Genomic DNA, 25,824 nt, shown 5'->3' with positions numbered 1-25,824 from the left:
AAAATATATTAACTAAATTTAAGAATTTGGTAGTGCATTTACTAGCAAATTAGAAACAGCAAAATAGAGTAGTAGTAAACTAGGGGAAAAAAAGAGTTGAGTAGAAATTATGCAGTGCTGAGAGAGAAAAAATAGAGGGGAAGTACAGAAAGAAAGCAACAGAAGACAATGGAAGGGTTTAACATGTGTAATGGGATTCCCAGAAGGACAAGAGATGTGGAATAGAGGATATATTAACCAAGAATTTTCCAAAATTGAGAAAGATACCAAAACAAGATTAAAGAAGGTCTGTGACTTCCAAGTGGGAATAATGTAAATAAAGTCATATTGAGACCCATCATGGACTTAACTCCCAAAATCAAAGAAAAAAATTTTTTAAAGCTCCCAAAGGAAAGAAGTCATTACTTTCAGGACAATAATAAGAGAGATGGTTGATATATCACCTGAAACTACAGAAGCCAGAAATCAATAGAATGACCTCTTAAAGTGCTAAAAGAAAAAAAAAGAATGCTAACCTACAATTCTAAATGTAGTGAGCATATGCTTCAAAAGTGAAGGCAAAATAAAGATAGACTAAAACTAAGAAAATTTATTGATAATAGATGGCACTAAAAAATGCTAAAGAAAGTTCATGTTGAAAGAAAATGATCACACATAAAAGCACAGAACTGCAGAAAGAAATGAAAGATAGCAATAAGAATAAATGTGTATAAATATAAATTAGGACTGTTTAAAATAATTGTGACTTGGGGGGTTTAAAATATATGGGAGCAGTATATGACAGCTGTAGAGCAAAAGTCTGGAGAGTGGTAAATCAGTCACAAGTGCATATGTTATCTCTAGAGTAAGCACCAAAAGAAAAAGAATATATAACTAAAGAGCTAATAGAGGAGAAAATGGAATAATAAAAGATAAGCAATTACTCCAAAGAAATGTAAGAAAAGAGAAAGGAATAAAAAACAGATGAGACAAAACAAACGACAGGATGGTGTACTTCAACTCAGTTTTCCCAGTGATTATGGTAAATGTGAGAGGAGCAAACACTCCAGACAAAGCTCAGAAGACATAACCATATACTGTTTACAAGGGACATATTTTAAATTTAAGGGCACAGATGGGTAAGTAAAAGAATGAGGAAACTACATTATGCACATACTAACCGAAAGAAAACTGAGTCGGCTCTATATCTATGCCAGAAAAAGACTGTAAGGTAAGAAGAATCGCTAGAGGGAAAGAAGAGCATTGCACAATTTAAAGGAATAAATTCAACAGGATGATATAACAATCTTAAATTTTTTAGGTATGTAATAATATAGGTCAAAAACACAAAAAGGAAAAGTTGATAGAACAAAAAGTTTGAAATAGACAAAACTACAACCATAGTAGATTAATGCACCTTTCTCAGTAACTAATAAACAAGAAAAAAAATCAGCAAGGATCTAGAAGATTTAAACAACACAGTAAAATTGATACACATGGAATGCTTTACCCAGCAACTGTAGGATATTACATACTTTTCAAGTATGTATGGACACTTAATAAAATATACTGTACCATAGAGCAAATCTCTAAATTTGAAAGAAAGGAGAGATCTCAGATATGTTCTCTGAATTCATTGGTAATAAGCTAGAAATCAATAGCATATAATTGGGAAATCCTCAGGTATTTAGAAATTAAGTAATGTAAATACTTTCACATGTCTTATTGGCTAAAGAAGAAATAACAGTGAAAGTTACAAAATACATTGATCTAAATAATAGTGAAAATGTGTTAAAACTTCTACAGTTACAGCTAAAAGCAGTGCTTAGAGGGATACATATAGCTTTAAATGTATATATTAGAAAAAAAGACTGAACATTAAACTATTTCAAGACAACAGAAGAATAAATTATAACCAAAAAAGGTAGAAGGAAAGATATAATAAAAATAAGAGCAGAAATCAAATAAAAAGATGTATGATTTTTTTTAAAAATGAAATCCTTGAAAAGATTGGTAAATTGATAACCCCTTAGAAAGACTGATAATGTAAAAATTTTTTTTAAATTTACCAGTATCAAGAAAGATATAGGAGGGCTTCCCTGGTGGCGCAGTGGTTGAGAGTCTGCCTTCTGATACACGGGACACGGGTTCGTGCCCCGATCCGGGAAGATCCCACATACCGCGGAGCGGCTGGGCCCGTGAGCCATGGCTGCTGAGCCTGCGCGTCCGGAGCCTGTGCTCCGCAACGGGAGAGGCCACAGAAGAGAGAGGCCCGCGTACCGCAAAAAAAAAAAAAAAGAAAAAGATATAGGAGATACCACTATTAAAGGAGACTAAAAAGATTGAACAAATAATGCAATAATGTAATCCTGGATTGAATTCTGTACTGGGGAAGAATATGCTGTAAAAGACATGATGGAGACAGTTACTAAAATTGTAGTACATTCTTTATTTTTTTTTAACTTTTTTAACTTTTTTATATATTTATTTATTTTTGGCTGCGTTGGGTCTTCGTTGCAGTGCACATGCTTCTCATTGCCTGGCTTCATTGCGGTGGCTTCTCTTGCTGCGGAGCACAGGCTCTAGGTGCATGGGCTTCAGTAGTTGCAGCACGTGGGCTCAGTAGTTCTGGCTATCAGGCTCTAGACCACACGCTCAGTAGTTGTGGCGCAAGGGCTTAGTTGCTCTGCAGCATGTGGGATCTTTCCAGACCAGGGCTTGAACTCGTGTCCCCTCCATTGGCAGGCAGATTTGCGCAACCAGGGAAGTCCCTTCAGTACATTCTTCAGATTAAAGATTTGTATAAATATTAAATTCCCTGAATCTGATAACTTGTATTGTGGCTGTGTAAGAGATACTATCAGGGAATAATACTGATGTATTAAGGGGTAAAAGAGCATGATGTATGCAGTCTATTCTCAGATGGTTCAGAGAAAAGTTTTAAATATATGTATTTTAAGCATAATAAGATTCTAAATAACTTAATGCTAATAAATTTGATAATTTAGATGAAAAACTAACCTTGGCAAACTGACACAAGGAATAGAAAACCCGAATAGTCTAGTATCTGTTAAAGAAAATGAATTTGTACTTAGAATACTTTTCAAAAAGAAAATTCCAGACCCACATGGTTTCACTGGTGGCCTAAACATTTAAAGAAGAAATTTTACCAATTGTATAAAGTCTCATACAGAAAATTAAAAAAAAGGTAACACTTCCCAACTTGATTTCTTAAGCTAGCACAACCTTAATACCAAAATCTGATAAATAACAAGGAAAGGAAATTACTGGCCATTATCTCTCAGGAATATAGCCACAAAAATCCTGGGCAAAATATTAGCAAATTGAATCTTGCAATATACAAGAAAGATAATGTCATGATTTGGTGGGGCTTATTCTAGGAATCCAAGTTCAGCACAATCAGTATAAGTCGTATTAACAGAATAAAGGGGATGAAATTATGATTATCTCAATAAATGAGATAGTGTATTTGACAAAGTTTAAAGACTCTTCATGATAAAAGGTCTTAGCAAACTAGTCGAGTATGTACAAAATTATAGCTTTCATACTTAATGGTGAAATAATAGAATGTTTTTTCCCTCCAAGTTCAGGAACCAGACAGGGAAGACCATTAGCACCACTTCTATTCAACATTGTCCTGGAGGTCCTAGTCAATTCAGTGAGGAAGGAAAATAAAAGATGTAAAGATTGGAAAAGAGGTAGAACTGGCTTTTCACAGCTGACATGATTGTATATATTTGGAAACTACAAAGGAATGTATAAACTGTTAGAATAGGAAGTAAAGTCGGTTTTCAAAAATCCGTTATTTCTATATGCTAATATTAAACAATTGGAAAATGAAATGAGAAAACACATTTACAGTATCAGCGCCCCTCACCTCCCATCAATTTAATGAAAAATTTGCAGGACTGCCACACTAAAAACTGTAAAACAGTGCTGAGACAAACATGACAACCTAAATAAAGGAGAAATACTATGTTCGTGGATTGGAAGACTCGGTATTGTTAAGGTATCAATTCTCCCTAGACTTACATATTCATTCCCAGTTAAAACAAGTTAGGGTTGAAAGGGACAAGCCAGTTTTAAAACATATTTGAAAATGCAAAAGGACCTAGATTAGCCCAGGAAATCTTTTTTTTTTTTTTTTTTTAGCCCAGGAAATCTTAACAAAATGAGAATGATTATATTACCTGATACCAAGACTTTATTAAAAACTATAGTAATTAAGATAGCATAGTACTGGGACTTCCCTGGTGGTCAGTGGCTAAGACTCCGCACTCCCAAAGCAGGGGGCCTGGGTTCGATCCCTAGTCAGGAAACTAGATCCCACATGCCACAACTAAAAAAAAAAAAAAAAAATAGCGTAATACTGATGTAAAAATAAACAGGTTAACGGACTACGTAGAGTGTTTAGAAACAGACCCATTCATGTATGGTCACCTAATTTTTCTACCAAGTTAGCCGTGCAATTCAGTGGAGAAAGGATGATCTTTACAATAAATGGTGCTAAATCAGTTGGATATCTTTATGGATAAAAGTGAACTCATACAACTTAACATGAAAAAAAAAACCCAATTAAAATATGAGCAGAGGACCTGAATAGACATTTTTCCAAAGACGATATACAGATGGCCAACGGGCACGTGAAAAGATGCTCAACGGGCGGCCTTGATTTATTCCTTTTTATCAGTTGACTGATAAACTGAGACCCAATGCAGCCAAATAAATAAATTAATTTTAAAAAATTTCATACCAAGATTAAGAATTGTTCCTATTGCAGAGCATTGAATCTAAGCTAGTATTCTAGATACTTAGTGGAAGATACAAAGTTAGATGTGTTTTTTTCATCTTAAAAAAATTCAGATGTTTATGGGAAGTAGGTAATTGATGTTTGAGAACTAGTACTAATGTAGAAGTTATGCTAAGTTCTTATAATAAAGGCAGTTCTGCTGATAATTGTTTTGAATTTCAGAGATGATCTTATTAACTGTCATATTTGCTTAAAACACATTTCAACATTGGCTCTGTTTCCTCCTTGTTACTTATATATTACTATACTTATGGAATATATACACGAATAGGCTTTGACGGCGGGGGGGACGACTTTTTTTTTTAAGCCTCTCTCAGCCTGACAAAGGAATCAGCAATTTTTAGCAAGAAATTCATGGACTTAATTGTAAATGGGAAATGATAGGAGTATATAGAAGTATAGTCTCTGTTTCCTTTTTAAAATGAGATAGAATGGGAGCTAGCAGTGTATCTAAAGAGAAAGAGCCAGTGGAGAAGGTAATGATGAGAGGAAATGATTGTTGAGTTCAGTAGGGCAAATAAGGAACTACCCATGGACCATTCCTCCCCACTCCATCCCAGAAGTTACTGAGAACCATATTAATTAATGAGTCTTAGTCACTTGGGCTGTGAGGCTTTAAGTTGGCCACTGGAGAACAAAGAAGACCGCATTTCCATGGCAGCAGCTTTGAGGAGCCTCAGAAACCACAACAGTGGAGATAGAGAAGAGCCAGAGGTCATGGAATAACCTTACTGTCAGCCTTACTGTCAGCCATAGGACACAACAGGATATCTGATAGTTTGCTGCCTACGTGACTCTTTTGATCTTCAAAATATGGGCATGACTCCTTTTTAAGAATTATTATTTTATGGATAAATTTTAGAAAACTGACCATTTTGTTTATTGTTTACCAGTACGAGGATGTCGTCCAGGAAAGATTGTGCAGATGACTGAAGCAGAAGTTCGGGGCTTATGTATCAAGTCTCGGGAGATCTTTCTCAGCCAGCCTATTCTTTTGGAATTGGAAGCGCCACTGAAAATTTGTGGTATGTAAATGGGTAAAGTAGGAAACAGTCTCTTGAATCCTATATTTACATTGAAGATGATTGAGGAAACACCTAAAAATTTTTGTTAAAAAAAGGATTGCTAGGTTTTATTACATTAAATTATAGAAATTGAGACTTTTATAAAATGACAAGTTAGAGACAAGAAGAACATGTTTGCTGTATATACAACAGATTAAGAGATTGCTGTTCACACTATATAAAGCGTTCTTAGAAACAAGAAAAAGGTAATACGATAAAATTTAAGGGGTGGAGGCAGATTGTAGAAGAAATTCAAGTGGCCAGTAAACATAAGATCCTCAGCCTCACCAGTAATCAGTGAAATGCAATTTAAAAATAAATCTGGAACTCTGATCAGATTGAAAAAAAAATGTCAAAAATTGATATCCATTGTTGTCTAGGATCTGGAGAAAGGGCATGCCAGTACACTGGTTAGAAAAAACAGGTATAGAATTTCGGAGGTCAGTATGGCAATAACCATGGTTTTCTAACTTAGATGTGATCATTTTAATTTATTTTGAAGATTATATAACTTTATACAATTTGTATTTGATCTTTCAAATCTTACAGTGGCTTTTGGCCAAAAACTAAAACTTTAACCTTAGTTAAAGTTAACCTGGGGCTTCCCTGGTGGCGCAGTGGTTGAGCGTCCACCTGCCAATGCAGGGGACATGGGTTCGTGCCCCGGTCCGGGAGGATCCCACATGCCGCGGAGTTGCTGGGCCCGTGAGCCATGGCTGCTGAGCCTGTGCATCTGGAGCCTGTGCTCCGCAACGGGAGAGGCCACAGCAGTGAGAGACCCGTGTACTGCCAAAAAAAAAAAAAAAATTAGTTGAGTGATTGCATTTTTTTTAAACATCTTTATTGGAGTATAATTGCTTTACAATGGTGTGTTAGTTTCTGCTTTATAACAAAGTGAATCAGTTATACATATATGTATATCCCCATATCTCCTCCCTCTTGCATCTGCCTCCCACCCTTCCTATCCCACCCCTGTAGCTGGTCACAAAGCACCGAGCTGATCTCTCTGTGCTGTGCGGCTGCTTCCCACTAGCTATCTGTTTTACATTTGGTAGTAGATATAAGTCCATGCCACTCTCTCACTTCGTCCCAGTTTGATTGCATTGTTAAAGCTAGAAAAACTGTTGGCACAGAAAGCATTTTTCTGTAGTTCACATAACGTGGGAAGTGGTATAAATGCTGTATTACACTGACTTTTGGTTTGATGGTGCAGTTTTTCTTCTAGTAACTGTTAGTATTTGTCACTTAGCTTTTATGAACTTAACCATCAGCTTTTGTTCAATCAAGGATTATTTGCTATATGCAGACCTTTTCATTCCCCTGCATGTTTTTTAGTGATCCACATTCACACCATGTAACCTGCAGATGCGTAGTGTGCTCTTTAAATACTTTTTTCCTCTTATGCGGCTTATTAAGTCATGTACTTGGTGTTCCTTTATACAGTGCGTAGCAATTAAGAGATATTAACTAAGTAAATGTTGAATAAATTAATTAGCTTAGAGTATCACCTGTAAGTAAGAGGTGGTAGTTGAAATTTTGTGGAAATGAAGCAAATTATGTCATCTTAAAATTAAAGTGAGTCATATTCTCAACAAGATACTCAAATGCTTTAATACAGGAATAATTTGAAGGTAGTAGAAGTTATTTATAGTAAATATTTCTAAGTTTTTGCTGTTTGCTCACTACTAGGTATAAAAAAGTGGACCTAAATTAAACTACCAGATAGTGTAACTGTATTAGCATAACAAATTATCCCAGAACTTTGTGGCTTAACAACATTAATTTATCATCTCATAGTTTCTGTGGGTTAAGAATTCAGGCATAGCTTAGCTGGGTCCTTTGGGTCTGAGTCTCTCACAGCCTGTTAAGGTGTCATCTGTGCCTGCAGTCATCTCAGGGCTCAATTGTGAAAGGATTCAGTTCCTTATGGGCCAATGGACTGAGGACCTCAGTTCCTAATGAGTTGTTGACCAAAGGCCTCCTTTAGTTCTTTACCAGATGTGCTTCTCCATTAGGTGGCTTCATCATCCAGCATGAGAGAAGGCAAGAGAGAGTGCAAGCAAGATGGGAAGTTACAATTTTTTGTAACTTTATCTCAGAAGTGAAAGCCCATCTCACTTTTGCTGTATCCTCTTTGTTAGAAGTAAGTTACTAGCTACGGCCCACATTCAAGAGAAGAGGATTACATAGGGTATAAACATTGAGAATCATTTCATAGAAGCTGTCTGTGTACCACAGTAACCATCAATTTTCTAAAACTGTTTTTTTCTATTTTTAGGAGATATTCATGGACAGTATACAGATTTACTGCGATTATTTGAATATGGAGGTTTCCCCCCAGAAGCCAACTATCTTTTCTTAGGAGATTATGTGGACAGAGGAAAGCAGTCTTTGGAAACCATTTGTTTGCTGTTGGCCTATAAAATCAAATATCCCGAGAACTTCTTTCTCTTAAGAGGAAACCATGAGTGTGCTAGCATCAATCGCATTTATGGATTCTATGATGAATGTAAGTAAAAATAAAAGCTTATTTCTTATTAAAGGAAAAATTCCTTAATAGTTTTCCATTTCAAAAGAGTTCCTTCAATTCAGAGTTTTTAAAAATGTGGTCTATCAAACAGAAGCCCAAGAAGAGAGCCTTACATAAAAGAGGAACCTAAAACTGGGAAACATGTTATTAATTAAATTGGTTCCTGGGGATCTCCTTGGTCATGTTGTTTCAGGTTAATTGCAGCTTACTCAGCTGAAAGGCCCTCTTATAATTAGTTTGTATAGTAAAAATATCCAAGTGGAACAGAGGTCACTATAGACAGTAGCCTGTGGTTTTCTAGTCTCCATTAAGGTTTTAACTCTCAACTTTCTTGTGATATGACAGAAACTCTTATTGACCCTGTGTCACAAAGAATATTGAGAAGTTCTATAAAATTATTTAAAAGTTGAAGTTTATTAGAATTTTAATCTGTGCCTGTAAAACTAGAGAGATAAGGATATTGAATACTCTGGATGTCCTTATTTTGTTGTAATCTTTTTCATCAGTAAGAAATCACTGATTCGCTGTTGTGTGGTAGTGTTTCCAAGTGTTAATTACTGAATTACCCTACTACATTTGACTTTGGTGTTTTGCTTTTGTTAGAGTATGGGAGTGAATGAACATGTTTGGTTAATTAAATTTGGAACCAATTAACAATGATTTTCAAATTGAATTTTGTTTTTTAATGCTGAATTCTCCATTAGAATCGCTTTTTGCTTTTTTCCGTCCTTAATTATGGTAGAGTTCTTTTAGAACCCCTATCTTCTTGATTCATGTAATCGTTTATTTGACAAATGTTTGAGGATGTATTATATGCCAGGTACTATTCTAAATACTGGGAATGCAGCAGTGCTCAAGAGAGATGATCTCTATTCTTATGGAGTTTACATTCTAGTGGGAGTGATTTTGTATTTGATTTTACATATTGCATTTTTATTTCTAACGTGTACTGTTAACGGTTTCAGTTGTTTAAATCAGACCAGTAGACAGGAAGTGGATTGTAGTACATCAAGCTGCAACCACTTTTCTAAAGCTACATTAGAAATAGAGGTATATTATTAAAGGATAAAATATGGACTTGAATATCCTCAAGGATAGAAGTGACATCAAATGAAATGTATGTTGAGAGCAGCTTGTAAACACTTTGAGTTATACTTGTTCATTGAGGGGCAGGTTATGGCATAAAAGCATAGGAAATTAGTGCTTTGTGTCTTTTTATCCCTCCGTTGGGTTAGTTGTTGCAACTTACTGCCAAATTCAGAAAAATCAAGTAACTCCAAAAAGGTGAACGTGCACTTGAGATTGTGCTTGTTGTAGCTCTTTATGCTAGACTGCAGGAAAATTATAGCCTTTGTGTCTCTACTTATACTTACTATGGTGCCAAGTAAAAATTTACTCAGAAGTGAAAGCCAGTTAAGCACCTGGAAATTCTCCTTTCTTGGCAGTAAGTTTATGCCGTGTTACCAGTGCACTAGAGTTAAAGCGGACAGTCTCCAGAGGCACCCTTTTCATTTCTGCTTACTTACTTGGCTAGGTATTTAACATTTTGAACGGAAAATTAAACTAATAGTCTATTAGATTGTTTCAAAGTTGCTATATTATAGTGACCTTAAAAGGCAAAAGTGTTTCATAAAACACCTGGCACTATATTTGTAGTCTTTGTAATTTTACTGAAGGTGCTGAATGTTTATTATACTTATTACCTTTTTAAAAGTATACAAGTCACACTCATTATAGAAAAAACAAGTGCTAAATAAACATAAAATTGGAATCATTCATAAGTCTGTTGCTGTTAGATAACTAATGAGAACAGTTTTAGATTTATTCTATTCCTTGTCCTTTTTATAGGCAAACGAAGGTTTAATATTAAATTGTGGAAGACCTTCACTGATTGTTTCAACTGTCTGCCTATAGCTGCCATTGTGGATGAGAAGATCTTCTGTTGTCATGGAGGTAGACTAATAAATTCACCTTATGGGTTTTTCTTCTTTTTCTTCCATTATTTAGAAAAGGCCTATAATAATTGAGATGCTGTGGAAAAACAAAGCAGTGCTTATTTGAAAACTCAAGTGATTAAAACTGTTTGAAACATGGCTAAAATGTCTTTTAATAACTAGAAATTTGTGGTTATTTACATAATGAAAATGCAAATTTAGTACTTGTCTTTAAAGAATTTCACATATGAGGATAAACCAGAGTTTTGCTTGAAAAAATGTCTTTCCTTTGCCTCAGTTTTGACAGAAGGATACCTCTACTATCAGTAAAAATGAGAGGATCATGACCATTTTCCCATCTTTATTAAATACTTTTCATCAGAATCCAAATACAATACTAAATATATTTATGTTATATAAATAAATATATAAATATAACATATATATAATATTAAACTCAATGTTTAATGTTCTCACATGCCAAGAGTTCTAGGTTTTATGTAATATGTCTGCTTTAGTCCTAAAAATAATTTTTTAGTACTATGATAAATTATTCTGTATGACGTGTTAAATAACCTTGAATATATGAAAGTTCATTTGAAAAACTAACATGTGTCTAGCACTTGGCTAGATGCCGTGCAAATATATAGATAGTGTATGATCTGGCTATCTTGAGGCATTTAAAACCTATTGATAAAACATTTTCAAAACAGATAATTGAGTAATGAAAGGAATTTAATTATGTGTATTTGTTGAGACAGTAATTATAGTGAAAAGTCAGGAAAGGTGGAGAATTGTTGGGCAAACATTTACAGAGGCATGGGTTTTGGAGGTGAAAAGGACTTGAGACAGTCTTTCTAGTTGAAGGAATGTGTGAGGACTGGCCTAACTAGAATGTCAAATATATATGGGGAATGATGGGATCAGATTATGGAGGTTTGAACACTGAGCAAAGGAGTTTTTTGAATGGTTTAATAGCCATATTGGGTTTTTGTACAGGGAGATAGTTTAATGAAAATACTATAAGAAAATTAGTTTTTCATCTGTGTGCAGGAAGAATTAAGGTAGAAAAATGCTAAAAGACAGATTGATGCACTTATCTACGCTTGAGGTAATAATTGTTTATTCTCTGATAGGACATAATTTACTATGTTAATTGAAACATTTTACAGTAGATACTAAACATGGAAGAAATTGTAGCTCTTGCACATTAGTATAGTTAAGAATAGAAATGTAGTTGGGGCTTCCCTGGTGGCACGGTGGTTGAGAGTCAGCCTGCCGATGCAGGGGACATGGGTTCGTGCCCCGGTCCGGGAAGATCCCACATGCCGTGGAGCGGTTAGGCCCGTGAGCCATGGCCGCTGAGCCTGCGCGTCCGGAGCCTGTGCTCCGCAACGGGAGAGGCCACAACAGTGAGAGGCCCGCGTACCAAAAAAAAAAAAAAGAGAGAGAGAGATACATGTATAACAGATTCACTTTGCTCTACACCTGAAACTAACACAACATTGTAAATCAAGTATACTCCAATAAAAATTTTTTAAAAAAAAAGAATAGAAATGTAGCAATATGAATATTGAATATGGAATGTGAGACTTGAATTGTCTACCAAAGAGAAATACTAGGTTACTTAAAAGATTTCTAAGTATTTTCATGTGCTTTTTGTTTATCTTTCTGATCAACAGTTATGCTTTTATGTAAGAAATTGAGCATGTTGGAGTGGGATGTAGGAAGGTCTTAATGGGACATGGTGAGCACTTTAAGTAAACATGTTTAAGTGGTAAGAAGTGGCAAAACTTCTTAGTAGGAAGGATTGGAATTGAGTGCGTACCTATGAAGAGCAGGGAATGATTGGAAAGAAAGAAGAGTGGTAGGATTTTTTTTTCCTTGAAAAATCTTTTGAAATGAAAAGTTTTATTCCCCTGGTAGGGAAAAATGGAGAAGACCTAATGGTAATGTTCTGTTGTATCAAAGTGGGATTCTATTTAATAACCCAATATATTAAAGATAACATTGAAAGGAACACTTGAAGTATCTTAATTTCACATAGTAAATACTTTGATTAAATGCTTTTTATTTGAGTGAAAATTTTTCCGATGTCAGTACTATGAGTCATCTTTTCATTTATAGGACTGTCACCAGACTTGCAATCCATGGAGCAGATTCGGAGAATTATGAGACCCACTGATGTCCCTGATACAGGTTAAGTATATAGAGAAGTTTAATCAATATTTAATGTAAAATGTTGGCATATTTGAACTTAATTATATTTAATGGAAGTAGGATTGTATTGTGTAATAAATAAATAGAGCTTTTTTTATAGTCAATAAACTAACTACAGATTACTTGGAATAATACAAAATATTTCACTTTCCACTAATACTCCAAAGTACAGAAGTTTTAAATTTTATATATAACCATAATATGGTTCTGTCAAACTTACTTTTCACAAAAGTTCTGCTATTGAGTCCCCTTACCTTCCAGTCTTTCTAAATTCCTTTATTCATATCAACATTGGTTATGTTCTTCAAACAGTTGTTAAAAATTAGTCGAAAGTTTTTAAATTAAAATAGTCTTTCTTAACCAAGGTTACAATTACCTTCTTTTACTTTATCTAGTAGTTTTCTGTTATTTTCTGTATCATCCATATTTCAAAGTTTTAGAGCTCTTAAGGCTCGTGAGACAGAAGGCTCTAGAGATGTGTGGTTAATGTTATGAAAATTGTGAACATTTATGTGAAAAAAATATGAAAATTGACTATGCAGATATTGAGAATAACTTTCAGATTTTCAGTAAAGCAAATAAAACAGAAGCAAATAAGTTCCAACTGAGGATAAATTGCTGTGTTGATTAACAAATAAGCCTAATGTAATTTTATAAATAAATGTTAGGTACAGTTGCCACTTACCCTGACTTTTCTGTTGGCTTTTAAAGGATAATTATTCATATTTGAGTACTGGTATATGTACTGATTACGGTGTTCATATCATAAAATACCATGAAGACCTGTGAATTGAATGCAGTTAGTGTGTTGTTTCCTCAGTTCAACTTTTGCTTAAAACATCAGTACCTTTCTGTGTGACATTTTCTGACAACCAGTGTGTGCAGTTTTTCCATACCACAGCCTATTCTCCAAAACCATGTGGGTATCTGGCAGTTCATTTCAATTCTGACACTAACCCCTGAAGTTAGCCCAGACCCCACAGGTTAAGGGCTCCATTCCACAATTCTGCTCCCACTTCAGATGCCAGCCTCAAGTGGGGTCTCCAGGAGAACCACACTTCTGCCTGGCAGACTACAAATTCAGAGGTTCCCACAACCACTTCCTCAGATGCTTTACTTAGACATGTACCAGTTTATTATAAAGGATACAAATTCAGGAACAGCCACATGGAAGAGATACACAGGGCAAAGGTATGGGGAGAGCCCCGTGTTGGTAGGTGAACAGCTTCCACACCCTTTGGCATCAGCGTGTTCACCAACCTGGAAGCTACCCAAATCTAGTTGTTCAAGGGTTTTTATAGAACTTCGTTTCTAGCCCTCCACTCTCACCCCTCCCCAGAGGTGGCGGGTACGGAGTGGGAGGGCTGAAAGTTCTAACTCTCTAACCATGTGTTTGGTCTTTGTGCTGACTGGGTCCCATGGTGAAGTTTCTGGGTCCCTCCCAATCCACCTAGGTCCCCTCATTAGCCTAAACTCAGGTGTGATGGAAAGGAGGCTCCTTATGAACAACAAGACACTTCTATCAGGAAATTCCAAGGGTTTTAGCTTTGTGCCAGGAATGGGAACAAGGACCAAAAGTATTTTTATTATGTCACACTGTCACACTATTAAAAGCATTAACAAAAGCAAAATTGCCCTTTCGCTCAGTTTCTACCAGGCTTTAAAAAAAAACTTACATTATTGAATTAATTGTCCCGTTATCTGTGTAGTCAGACCCACCGTATACCTATTGTATTCATCAGTTCTCAACAAACTAATATCTAAAATGAGGATCGCCTAGAGCGCCATAGGGTCTAGAAATCCTATTATACATTAGGAACATTATATATATATGGAGGGGAAGGGTCTTTTAGCTTACTGATAAGAGAATTATTTATTGGTAATTTTGTAAAGGAGAATTGATTATTCATCAAATAGGGTTGGGCTGGGTGGTACTAACTTCATTTCCCACTCTTAAGATCCAAAGACTATAGAAAAGTAAGCATTAAAAAATATTTGTGAACCAGTGCCTGAGTAAATCATGGCTAAACCTCTAAATTGGATTGTTAATAACATGCATCTGGTTGCTTGTTTTCAAGTGTGATTGTACTGTTTTACTCAGTGTACTAAAGTATACTGAAAGTGTAATGATACCACTCAGAATGCTACTCATGACTATAAAGCAACCGTTATAAACAGTTGTATAGATCCTCTATTATCAGTAAGCCACCAACATACTGCATATTGCAGTAAGTTGTCTCATAACTTACTTGAGTGACACGATGTTTTTGTATTGATTATAAAAAGAAAACATGCATTTTTCCAGATTTTGATTATAATTATAGAATATATTTGACCAAACCTAATAGAAACTAGTATTTAAATAATAGGGTATTTATTTAAAATAAGATACAATATAAATATCAAGTGATACCATCTTCAGAGTTTCTGTTGTTGGTATAGTTCAGACATAAATCAGTTTCAAGGATGGCACGTTAGGTTTCTCTTTTTATCATATTTTAATGGGAAGTTTCCGAGATGCTAAAAACAGTCATTTTGAGCTTTCATATTCTCTGTAATCTTTAGAAATTTAATTTATAAATTATGTTTTTTGAGACAATAGCCTAATGATTATATTGCTTATTCATTAGGGATTGGGTTATAAACATTGAACCTTGACTCTGAGATTCTTGTCTCAATCCATTAAGATTAAGGAACGCCACATTGTTACTGCTACAGTTATTTGATTTTGTACGCATCTAGGCTGTTGCATTTTCCAGATAATTCCAAAAGCAACTACATTCTAGTTTTATTGTCACATTAAAATTATAGAATAATATTTTGACCTCACTGCTTCTTCTGTGGAAACAGACTGGAAAGTATGAGCATTATAGAGCAGTGTGTGTGTGTATTTAAAGAATCAGCTTCTGATTCTTTAGAGACCAGAAAGAGCTTTTAAACTGAGACCATCCCAGTGGATTTTGTATGCTGGTGGATTTCTTAAAACATCATGACAGGAGTTTAGGAAATAATGATAGAAATTAAGCGTGCATTGCCACGATTTCTACAGGGTGTTTTAGATACTTCCCCTATCAAGATAAGCTGTACTGTGACTCAAAATGAAGATCTCCTTTCGTGATAAGCTATATTATGAGGTATATGGATTATCAAAAAAAACTTTAAAGCTGACTCATTCTACAACAGTCTTCCCTTAGTACCATAGTTCTTAGAAAACTAAATATCACCATCTCAACATCCACCCTTTCTTAATCTCACTACAACTTGACTTTACCCTCTCTCTTCCCCTCAACCATCAAGATATTGCTTTCATTATGGTCTAGTAATCTAATTGTAAATAGCATAGGTTTTTGTCCTAATCCACTTGTTCATTGTACTTGAAACTTAACCATTTCCTACTTCTAGATAATTCTTACCCTTTCAGGAGATCCTACTATTCTAATCTCTTCCTTTTGTTTTGACTATTCCTTCCCAATACTTTTTGCTCATTCCTTCTCTGCCTGCTTATTAAGTGTTTGATTCCTGTTCATTTACTGGTCGTCTTACTTTACATTCCCAAGATAGTCTCAGTCCCTTCTAAGATTTACACTACTATTAGTAAGATGAAGATACTTAGATAAATATTTTTAGCTCTGACCTCTTTTTTTTAAGCCCAAAACATTCTAAAGTCAAGGATCTGATCTGATTTTGTTCCTCCATATACTTTATTTAAATCCTCCAGGCCTTTGTAGAAAATGTTTTCTTCCATCAAATTGATATATAGATCAAATTAGTTCCAATGAAATCTCGATTAGGTCTACAGAATTTGACAGACTGATTCAGAGGTTTATATGTGGAAGAACAAAGGATTAAAAGTAACCAAGACAATCCTGAAGAAAAATATTAAGCAGGGGGTAGGCCTACCAAATAGGAAGATTTATTTAAAAGCTCTAGTGTGTTATTGGCTCAGTGTTAAATAAAGTAGATTAATGGAATAGGCTACGGCACCAGAAACAGGATAGCTAGCTCTGTAAGGAAAGGATGAACTGTTCAGGAAATGCTACTGGGTCAATTGGTTATCCATACAGAGAAACTATAGACAAAAGACGAACAGAGTTTTCCAATATATGCTTTAGAGTGAGCCATGCACACATGTCTTATCTGTGGAAAGGGTTGGCGAGTACTGCTTTAAGTCGGGCACAGTTGTATTTGCATGGTTACTTTAACAAAAAATGGCTAAGTTTGATAGGCTGGGATACTAGGGGGCAAGTGATTATTACTATTATTAAAGGGTAAGAGGACAGGAGAACAAATGTGATGTAGATATACTTTATTTTATAAATTTTGTTTTGTTTTTTCATTGCTGTGTTTTTATTCTTTAAAGGGTTGCTCTGTGATTTGCTGTGGTCTGACCCAGATAAGGATGTGCAAGGTTGGGGAGAAAATGATCGTGGTGTTTCCTTCACTTTTGGAGCTGACGTAGTCAGTAAATTTCTGAATCGTCATGATTTAGACTTGATTTGTCGAGCTCATCAGGTATGAAATAAGAAAACTTGGATGTTTTGATGTTTATTAACTTCACCCAGGTGTACTCCTTTTATTTTTGAGGAAATTGAGATCCAAGAAAGCTAATTATACAAGGAAAGCAGTAGAAGAGGTAAAGCCTATACCTTGATCTCACAATTAACAATCTAATGATTAGTTAACCCTTTCTCACCCTCTAAGGGGAAAGGTTTCAAAGGAATATATTTTTGTAGTGTACTGCAATACTAACAAATTTTTCAGTTCTTGTCTGAAGCTTTCTAGAAATATTTGACCCCATTTTAATATGATAGTTACATATTATAGATAAAAATCAAATGAACTGTGTGGATTTTGATAAGAACAAACCACACTGTAAAGAGACAATTGGGGAAATTCGATTATAGGCTAGGTATTAGATATCAAGGAGTTGTTGTTAATTGTTTTAGCTCTGTGATGATACATATTGCTATGTAAGAAGGATGTCCATATTTTTCGAAATGCCTTCTCAAGTATATAGGGTAAGATGATGTATCTAGGGTTTGTTTTAAAATAACAAAAGTAAGATGCAGACATAGAGAATGGACTTGAGGACACGGGGAGAGGGAAGGGTAAGCTGGGAAGCAGTGAGAGAGTGGCATGGACATATATACACTACCAAATGTAAAATAGATACCTAGTGGGAAGCAGCCACATAGCACAGGGAGATCAGCTCAGTTCTTTGTGTCCACGTAGAGGGATGGGATAAGGAGTGTGGGAGGAGATACGGGGATATATGTATATGTGTAGCTGATTCACTTTGTTTTAAAGCAGAAGTTAACACACCATTGTGAAGCAGTTATACTCCAGTAAAGATGTTAAAAAAATAAAATACATCAGCAGAGAAAAGCGGGGGTGGGTAAATGAAATAAATGTAGCAAAGTCTTGGTAATTATTGAATCAGGTTGGTGAGTAAATGGGAGTTTATTGAACTCTCTCTAGTTTTGTGTGTATTTGAATTTTCATTGAAAAAAAATACATGTACAATTTAGGCGTATTTGGGGGTTTTTTGTCCTTCACCGATAGATTATATACTCCGCGGGCCTCTCACCGTTGTGGCCTCTCCCATTGCGGAGCACAGGCTCCGGACTCACAGGCTCAGCGACCATGGCTCACGGGCCCAGCCGCTCCGCGGCATGTGGGATCTTCCCAGACGAGGGCACGAACCCGTGTCCCCTGCATCGGCAGGTGGACTCTCAACCACTGCACCACCAGGGAAGCCCAGATTATATACTCTTTAAGGAGAGAATTGTGACTTGTTGGCCTTTGAATATCCACTGCCTTGTGAATTTACTGACATATTGTAACATGTAGTTAGTGTTTGTTAACAAAAGCTTATTTTAACAATATATCAAGTCCTCATGCTCTCTAGAACATAACTAATTTAAAATACATTGAAAAGCATTTTTTAAAATCTTTTTTTGCTACTTTTTTAAGTATTTGAAATTTGTAAGTATAATACTTAAAGATTCCTTGTTATTTCTTCGTTAAGGCAAAATTTGTTAATTATATGCTATTCTACAGTACTCCCCTTTTTTCTGTGGTCTTGCTGCCCATAACCCTTGACTACTTCTACCTTCTTTATGTGATCCTATGTGATAACAGAGATGACAGGCCTCTCATTTTCTGCACATGTTGTATATCAAATGCCTTTTTTTCTATTAAAATTTCCTAGTTCAATTAAGTGAAGTTATGTCCCCAAATCCTTTGCTTTTGGCATATTTTTTAATCAGTGAACATTGTATTTATAGTTTAGGTAAATTAAAATAAGTCTTCCACAAGATAACAGGGCAGAGTTGCTGAGTTTCCTAATAAAATATCCACTGATAATCAGTTTTTTCAGCTATAGGTCTCTATTCATTTGTCTTTTCAGAAATAGTGATGATTTTTAAAAGTCAGGTTACTGAACTACCTTAGTTTGCATGATCTTTTTCTAGACACCTCCAAAATCCTGTTCTGCTTATTTTCAAACTTACTGTCTCTAAAATTAAGAGATTTATGATGGGAAACAACACAAACTACAGATATTTCCTTTTTTTAAAACCCTGTTCTTTAGTAAATACGTGAATAAATAAGTGAACGAGCAAACTAAGAACTAAAAGGACATACTGAGTGCCAAGCAGTATGCTGAGCTGGAGTAGATAAGGTGGACAGAGTCTTAACAGAAAAGGTTAATATCTAAATTTTACCATGAGGTAATAACAACCGGCACATGTACCTGATACTAAAGTAGGAATTATATAAAAATGTAAATAATTGTGGAAGTGCTTTCTCCAAGTATTGTAGGATAATTTTGCTTAATCAGAATACCTAGAAGACTTTAGAAAGTATTCTTGCCTACTAAAAATAAATAGAAAATATTTACATGTCATTGCATACCTCTCAAATCTGTAGACTGGGAAACACAAATTGTTTAGTTCACTCAGGAATTGACAACAGATTCTAGAAGTCATGTTAAATCATTAAGGAAAAGAGTTACACACAAAGAAGTGTAATCTATAGGCAGCTAATTTTTTGTAGCGTGATCTGTGTACAGTAAGCTCAACTTAGTAAAAGTTTTCAGTGTGTGGCTATGTAATACTAATAGGAAATTAGAAAGTGGAACAAAAATCAAGCTTCCAAAACAAAACAGGGTTTTGTTTTTTTTTTTCAGGTATTTGTCACATTAATCTTAATTAGTATTAATGGTTGAGAATTTCAAAGAACACATAAATAAGTATGTTTTTTCTTTTGACTTTTCCTTTGCCAGGTGGTGGAAGATGGATATGAATTCTTTGCTAAGCGACAATTGGTAACCCTATTTTCAGCCCCAAATTACTGTGGCGAGTTTGATAATGCTGGTGGAATGATGAGTGTGGATGAAACTTTGATGTGTTCATTTCAGGTATGATATAATATATAAACTTTGAACAACTAGAAATCTCTTTTTTTGTTTGTTTTGTTTTTTGCGGTACACGGACCTCTCACTGTTGTGGCCTCTCCTGTTGCGGAGCACAGGCTCCGGACGCACAGGCTCAGCGGCCATGGCTCATGGGCCCAGCTGCTCCGCGGCATGTGGGACCTTCTTGGACCGGGGCACGAACCCGTGTCCCCTGCATTGGCAGGCGGACTCTCAACCACTGCGCCACCAGGGAAGCCCCTCTTTTGTTTTTAATTGAAGTATAGTTGATTTACAATGTTGTGTTAGTTCTGGTGTAAAGCAGTGATTAAGTTATACATATATATGTATTCTTTTTCATATTCTTTTCCATTGTGATTTATTACAGGATATTGAATATAGTTCCCTGTGTTATACAGTAGAACCTTGTTGTTTATCTAATTTATATATAGTAGTTTGAATCCGCTAATGCCAAACTCCTAATTTATCCCTCCGCCACCCCTTTTCCCCTTTGGTAACCAAAAGGTTTTAACAACTAGAAATCTAATTTAAACTATTGTCAGAAGAATTTTCTTTCAGATTGTGTTCTTCCCTTCAGTTAGTATAGAAAATCAGTTTTGTTCAGAAGTAAAATCACTCATAGACTCCTTTAGAGATTTCTATTTTCATTCACAAACGCTCCAGTCTTTTTGGTATATAACCCATAATTAGAGTTTTAGGAAACCTGAGTCGTGTCAGTCATTCTTGATGCAGATGTTTAAATTGTTAAATTCCTGTATGAATCCTTAGATAGTGGCTTACCTACTAAAAGAATGTAAATTCAGTGAATAATTTAGATTTTGTTTTCTTCTGCAAGATGAATAGGTAGGACAGGCGTTGAGTGGAGAGAGTTATATTATGAACTTCGATTAAAATAATGTAGAATATTTACCTAAGAAAAATTTTCCAAATAATCTTAAAGTATCAATTTGTGAACATAGAGACATTTACATTTTAAAAAGAGACCAGGGCTTCCCTGGTGGCGCAGTGGCTGAGAGTCCACCTGCCGATGCAGGGGACACGGGTTCGTGCCCCGGTCCGGGAAGATCCCGCATGCCGCGGAGCGGCTAGGCCCATGAGCCATGGCCGCTGAGCCTGCGCGTTTGGAGCCTGTGCTCCGCAATGGGAGAGGCCACAACAGTGAGAGGCCCACGTACCGCAAAAAAAAGAGAGAGAGACCAGCTTTAACTTTAGTGTGCTCCTTAAAATCATTCTTGTTCATGGACTTAAGTCACTTTAATACTTAGCTTTTTGCAAAGGTTATTTTATGTCCTTAATATCACACACTGTATTTCTCTTTTTAAATGTAGAAGGGGTTTGTTTCTATCAGTTAGTAGACTTGAATGCTAAATGTTTGATTTTTCATTTTCAGTTTAAACATAGTAACCAGGCCTTATCCTTCAACAGTTGCCATAATGGAGTTGTATTAATATATCCCGCCCCCGCCCCACCGGGGCACTATGACACTGTGAATAAAAATGCTTATGAATCTTTTCTACACGTTTTTTATGTAAATACTGAAATTCTCTACCTGAAATGTAGATTAAAGCTGTGTTTACACCCAGAAGAATAAACATAATTTTTAAATGTCAGAAAGTAACAAGTATTGGTGAGGATGTGGAGATGTTGGAACCTTATGCATTGATAGTGGGAATGGAAAATGGTGTGGCTGCTTCGCAAAACAGTTTGGCAGTTCCTCAAAAAGTTAAACATAGAATTTCTATATGACCCAGCAATTCCACTCCTAGGTATAGACCTGAAAGAATTGAAAACAGGTACTCAAATACATGTATATGCATATTCATAGGAGCATTATTTATAACAGCCAAAGGTAGAAATAACCCAGATGGTCACTAGCTAAAGAGTGAATAAACAAAATGTGGAATATCCATAAAATGGCGTATTGTTTGGCAATTAAAAGTAGTGAAGTACTGGGAATTTCCTGGTGGGTCCAATGGTTAGGACTCTGCACTCTCACTGCCAAGGGCCTTGGTTTGATCCCTGGTTGGGGAACTAAAACCCATAAGCCGCATGGCATGGCCAAAAAAAAAAAAGTAATGAAGGACTAATATATGCTACGACGTCAAAATCATTATCTTAGTGAAAGAAGCCAGTCACAAAAGACCACGCATTGTGTGGTTTCATTTATTTAAAATAGCCAGAAAAGACAAATCAATAGAGAAGGTAAAGTAGTGATTGCTTGGAGTTGAAGGGAGTTTTAGGGGAGTGGAGAATGGAAATAGGGAGGGAGTGATTGCTTATGGGAACAAGGTTTCTTCCTGAGGTGACAAAAATGTTCTAATGTTAGATTATAGCAGTGGTTGTATAGCTGCAAGTATATAAAAAATTGTTGACTTGTTACATTTTAATGGGTGAACTTTATGGTATCTAATATAGCTTTTTTAAAATAAAAGATCTGTGTACACATAATAAATTAAGATCTGAAGAGTTTGTGACTAATTACCCTCTAAATAGTAGAAGAATTATGATGAGAACCTAGGTGTTTTGACTCTTAAACTAGTATTCTTTCTTCGTCATAGAGATACGCTAATTTGAAAATTTTTTTGATACTTAAGTCTAAGGATTGGGTAGTTGAAGGGATTTGTGTACTTGAGCTTTTGTACAGCAGAAAATAACACAACCTTGTAAAGCAACTATACGCCAATAAAAAATAAAATAAATAAAATTTTAAAATTATCAATGGAATGACCAGTAATAGCAATATTCAGACATTTACTGTACTCTTTAAATGTGAGAAATGTTTGTGGAACTTTGCTGTTTTCTTCTACAGTTTTATAATTGATGTCATTTATTGAAAGGCCCACTATTGTAACAGTAATTTCCTTAAACTTATTGTACTTGAAAAAATAACATTGTTACTAAATTATTTACTTTAAGATATTGAAACCATCTGAAAAGAAAGCTAAGTACCAATATGGTGGACTGAATTCAGGACGTCCCGTCACTCCACCTCGAACAGCTAATCCACCGAAGAAAAGGTGAAGAAAGGAACTCTGTAAAGAAACCATCAGATTTGTTAAGGACATACTTCATAATATATAAGTGTGCACTGTAAAACCATCCAGCCATTTGACACCCTTTATGATGTCACACCTTTAACTTAAGGAGACGGGTAAAGGATCTTAAATTTTTTTCTAATAGAAAGATGTGCTACACTGTATTGTAATAAGTATACTCTGTTATAATATTCAACAGTTAAATCCAAATTCAGAATTGCCCATTAAATTTACATCTTCACGTATCACAGTTTTTAAAGTTGAAAAGCATCCCAGTTAAACTAGATGTGATAGTTAAACCAGATGAAAGCATGATGATCCATCTGTGTAATGTGGTTTTAGTGTTGCTTGGTTGTTTAATTATTTGGGGCTTGTTTTTGTTTTGTTTTGTTTGTTTTTGCTAAAATAATGTAAATTCTTTAAATTTTTTCCCAGACATTTTAAAAAGTGAAATGTGGGAAGAGCTTTAAAGACATTCATCGACCTTAATTTTCCATTGCTTATTTACTTATGTACCTGTTTGATCTTACTAAGAAAACTTATGCCTCATTACAGTAAAAAGGAATTTTAGAGATATTTTTTAAAAATATGCAAACTGTCCAATCGAGTGATTTAATCAGTTTGGGCAAACATTACAGCTGATAGTGAATATTTTGCTTTATACAGAAATTGCCACTGATTTGGATTTGTGCACTCTAATTTTAACTTATTGATGCTCTATTGTGCAGTAGCATTTTCATTTAACTTTAAGATAAGGCTCATTTAGTATACCCAACTAGTTGGTAATGTGATTATGTGGTACCTTGGCTTTAGGTTTTAATTCGCACGAAACACCTTTTTGGCATGCTTAACTTTCTGGTAACACCCTCACCTGCATTGGTTTTGTTTTTTGGTTTTTGTTGTTGTTGTTGTTGTTTGTTTTTAGATCCACAGAACATGAGAATCCTTTTTTGACAAGCCTTGGAAAGCTGACATTATCTCTTTTTTCCTCCCTCTGTACGAAGGATGTATTTAAATGAATGCTGGTCAGTGGGACATTTGTCAACTATGGGTATTGGGTGCTTGACTGTCTAATATTGCCATGTGAATGTTGTATACGATTGTAAGGCTTATGTCACTAAAGATTTTTATTCTGATTTTTCATGATCAAAGTTCATATGATATTGTATAGACATGCTTTGTAGTGAACTATAGTAGCAATAATTTCTGTACATGATCAAGGGTTTATTGCAGCATTTCTTTTCCTGTTCTCTTTTTTTTTTAAGGGTAGTATTAACAAATGACAGGAATAGAAAAGTCAACATAAAGATTTTAGAAGGAGAACTTACAGGACACAGATTTGTGATGCTTTGGATGCAACACTTTTGGATGTGATTCTCAAAGCTTTTATTGAGCGTTGTCAAATTTGTAAGCTTCATAGGGATGGACATCATATTTATAAATGCCCTTCTATAAGTGCTACCATAGATGTGAAATTCTTGACCTTAATATCGTCTTTGAAATTGTTAAATTGAGAATTCTGTTAACTTACGTTTTAAGAATTGGCGTATTGTATTACTGCAAGAGATTTGATTTTCAGCACAGTGCAACGTTCTTTCAAATGCATATGTCTTTTTTTTCTAATTCCATTTTGTTTTAAAGCACATTTTAAATGTAGTTTTCTCATTTAGTAAAAGTTGTCTAATTGATATGAAGCCTGACTGGTTATTTTATTCCTTTTTTTTTTTCCTTTACAATGAGACATTTAAACACATTTTATTCAAATAGATTTTAATGTTTTTAACGCATACTGAATTGGTTCTTTTTTAAAATTGTCCATGTACTGCATATGATGTATTAGGTTAGGTCACACAGGCTTTTTATCTAATGTGATTTAAATATCTTCCTAGCTGAAGAGTAAGTTGAGCAATTTTTAATAGAATTTTAGATGTATTCTTATCAGTGTAGTGTGAAGGGGGTCTAGAAAATAAACCTTTGGCAGGAGACAGGGCAGTCTTTTATTAATCTTAGTAATAGTCAAAACACATTAATTTGGATCCTACATACTGGGTTTTTGTAGTAATTTAGCCAGGTCAGTACTGAATATGAAAAAAATAGTCACTAATTAAGCAAATTAATATTGGTCGCTGAATTTGAAGAATAGGAATTTATCATGTTTTAAAATTATTCAAGCAGTCTTAAAATACTTTAACAGCTTCTATTCCTATAATGTGTTCATTACAAATATTATTTGCTTGGTAACTCTGCTACTTGAAATAAATAAAACTTTCTTAGCAGAAAAATATCCTATAATTCTAGTGTCACTAATTTGTTCTTCCCTGTTGCTAATTTATATCATTTTTCCTCTGATTTTTAATAATTTTCTATATTCAGATTTATTCTAAACGTCATGACATTCAGAGTCATTAAACACACTAGATAACTGTGATAATGTGATGATCACATGGATTATTATGGTCCATTTCTGTTCTTGAATGGAAAGAATCAACTACAAATTACATTTGAAGCTTTACCATTCATTATTTTAATTTTGCCCAGGGACCAATTTTAATCATGATCAGCAGGACAGGTTTGTTCAAAATGTTGAGTCAAAATACCTGCAAGCAGAATTTTAAAGTTTAAAATGTGGCTGGTTGGAAGTGGAAGAGGTTATAATAGGCCTTAAAAAAAAAAAAATTTGTCTAAGGGAAAACCAGGAGCATCTTGAGATGTGTCCCTTAAGAGTATATAAAAGTGTGTTATATCGAGCCAAGGAACTTAAGTATATCTCCATATATAAGTTCACGTACATTCCTG

At 34.9% G+C, this 25,824-nt stretch overlaps 1 protein-coding gene across 3 annotated transcripts in view; it reads left to right on the top strand.

Moving 5' to 3' along the window:
• Nucleotides 1-24,712, top strand: part of PPP1CB (protein phosphatase 1 catalytic subunit beta) — a 37,595-nt gene extending 12,883 nt beyond the window's left edge. For all 3 annotated transcript variants that reach the window (XM_060026889.1, XM_060026890.1, XM_060026886.1), the window contains 7 exons: nt 5,704-5,835; nt 8,153-8,383; nt 10,253-10,357; nt 12,466-12,537; nt 16,919-17,070; nt 19,844-19,978; nt 22,910-24,712. In XM_060026889.1, the coding sequence (XP_059882872.1) occupies nt 5,704-5,835; nt 8,153-8,383; nt 10,253-10,357; nt 12,466-12,537; nt 16,919-17,070; nt 19,844-19,978; nt 22,910-23,014 (932 nt within the window). In that variant the 3' untranslated portion in view covers nt 23,015-24,712. The remainder of the gene's footprint in view (nt 1-5,703; nt 5,836-8,152; nt 8,384-10,252; nt 10,358-12,465; nt 12,538-16,918; nt 17,071-19,843; nt 19,979-22,909) is intronic.
• The last annotated feature ends 1,112 nt before the right edge of the window (nt 24,713-25,824 follow it).

Source organism: Delphinus delphis, chromosome 12 (genome assembly GCF_949987515.2).
Source record: "Delphinus delphis chromosome 12, mDelDel1.2, whole genome shotgun sequence".
NCBI lineage: Eukaryota > Metazoa > Chordata > Mammalia > Artiodactyla > Delphinidae > Delphinus > Delphinus delphis.
The sequence above is the reverse complement of the archived record's forward strand: the minus strand, read 5'-3'. Positions and strand labels throughout refer to the sequence as shown.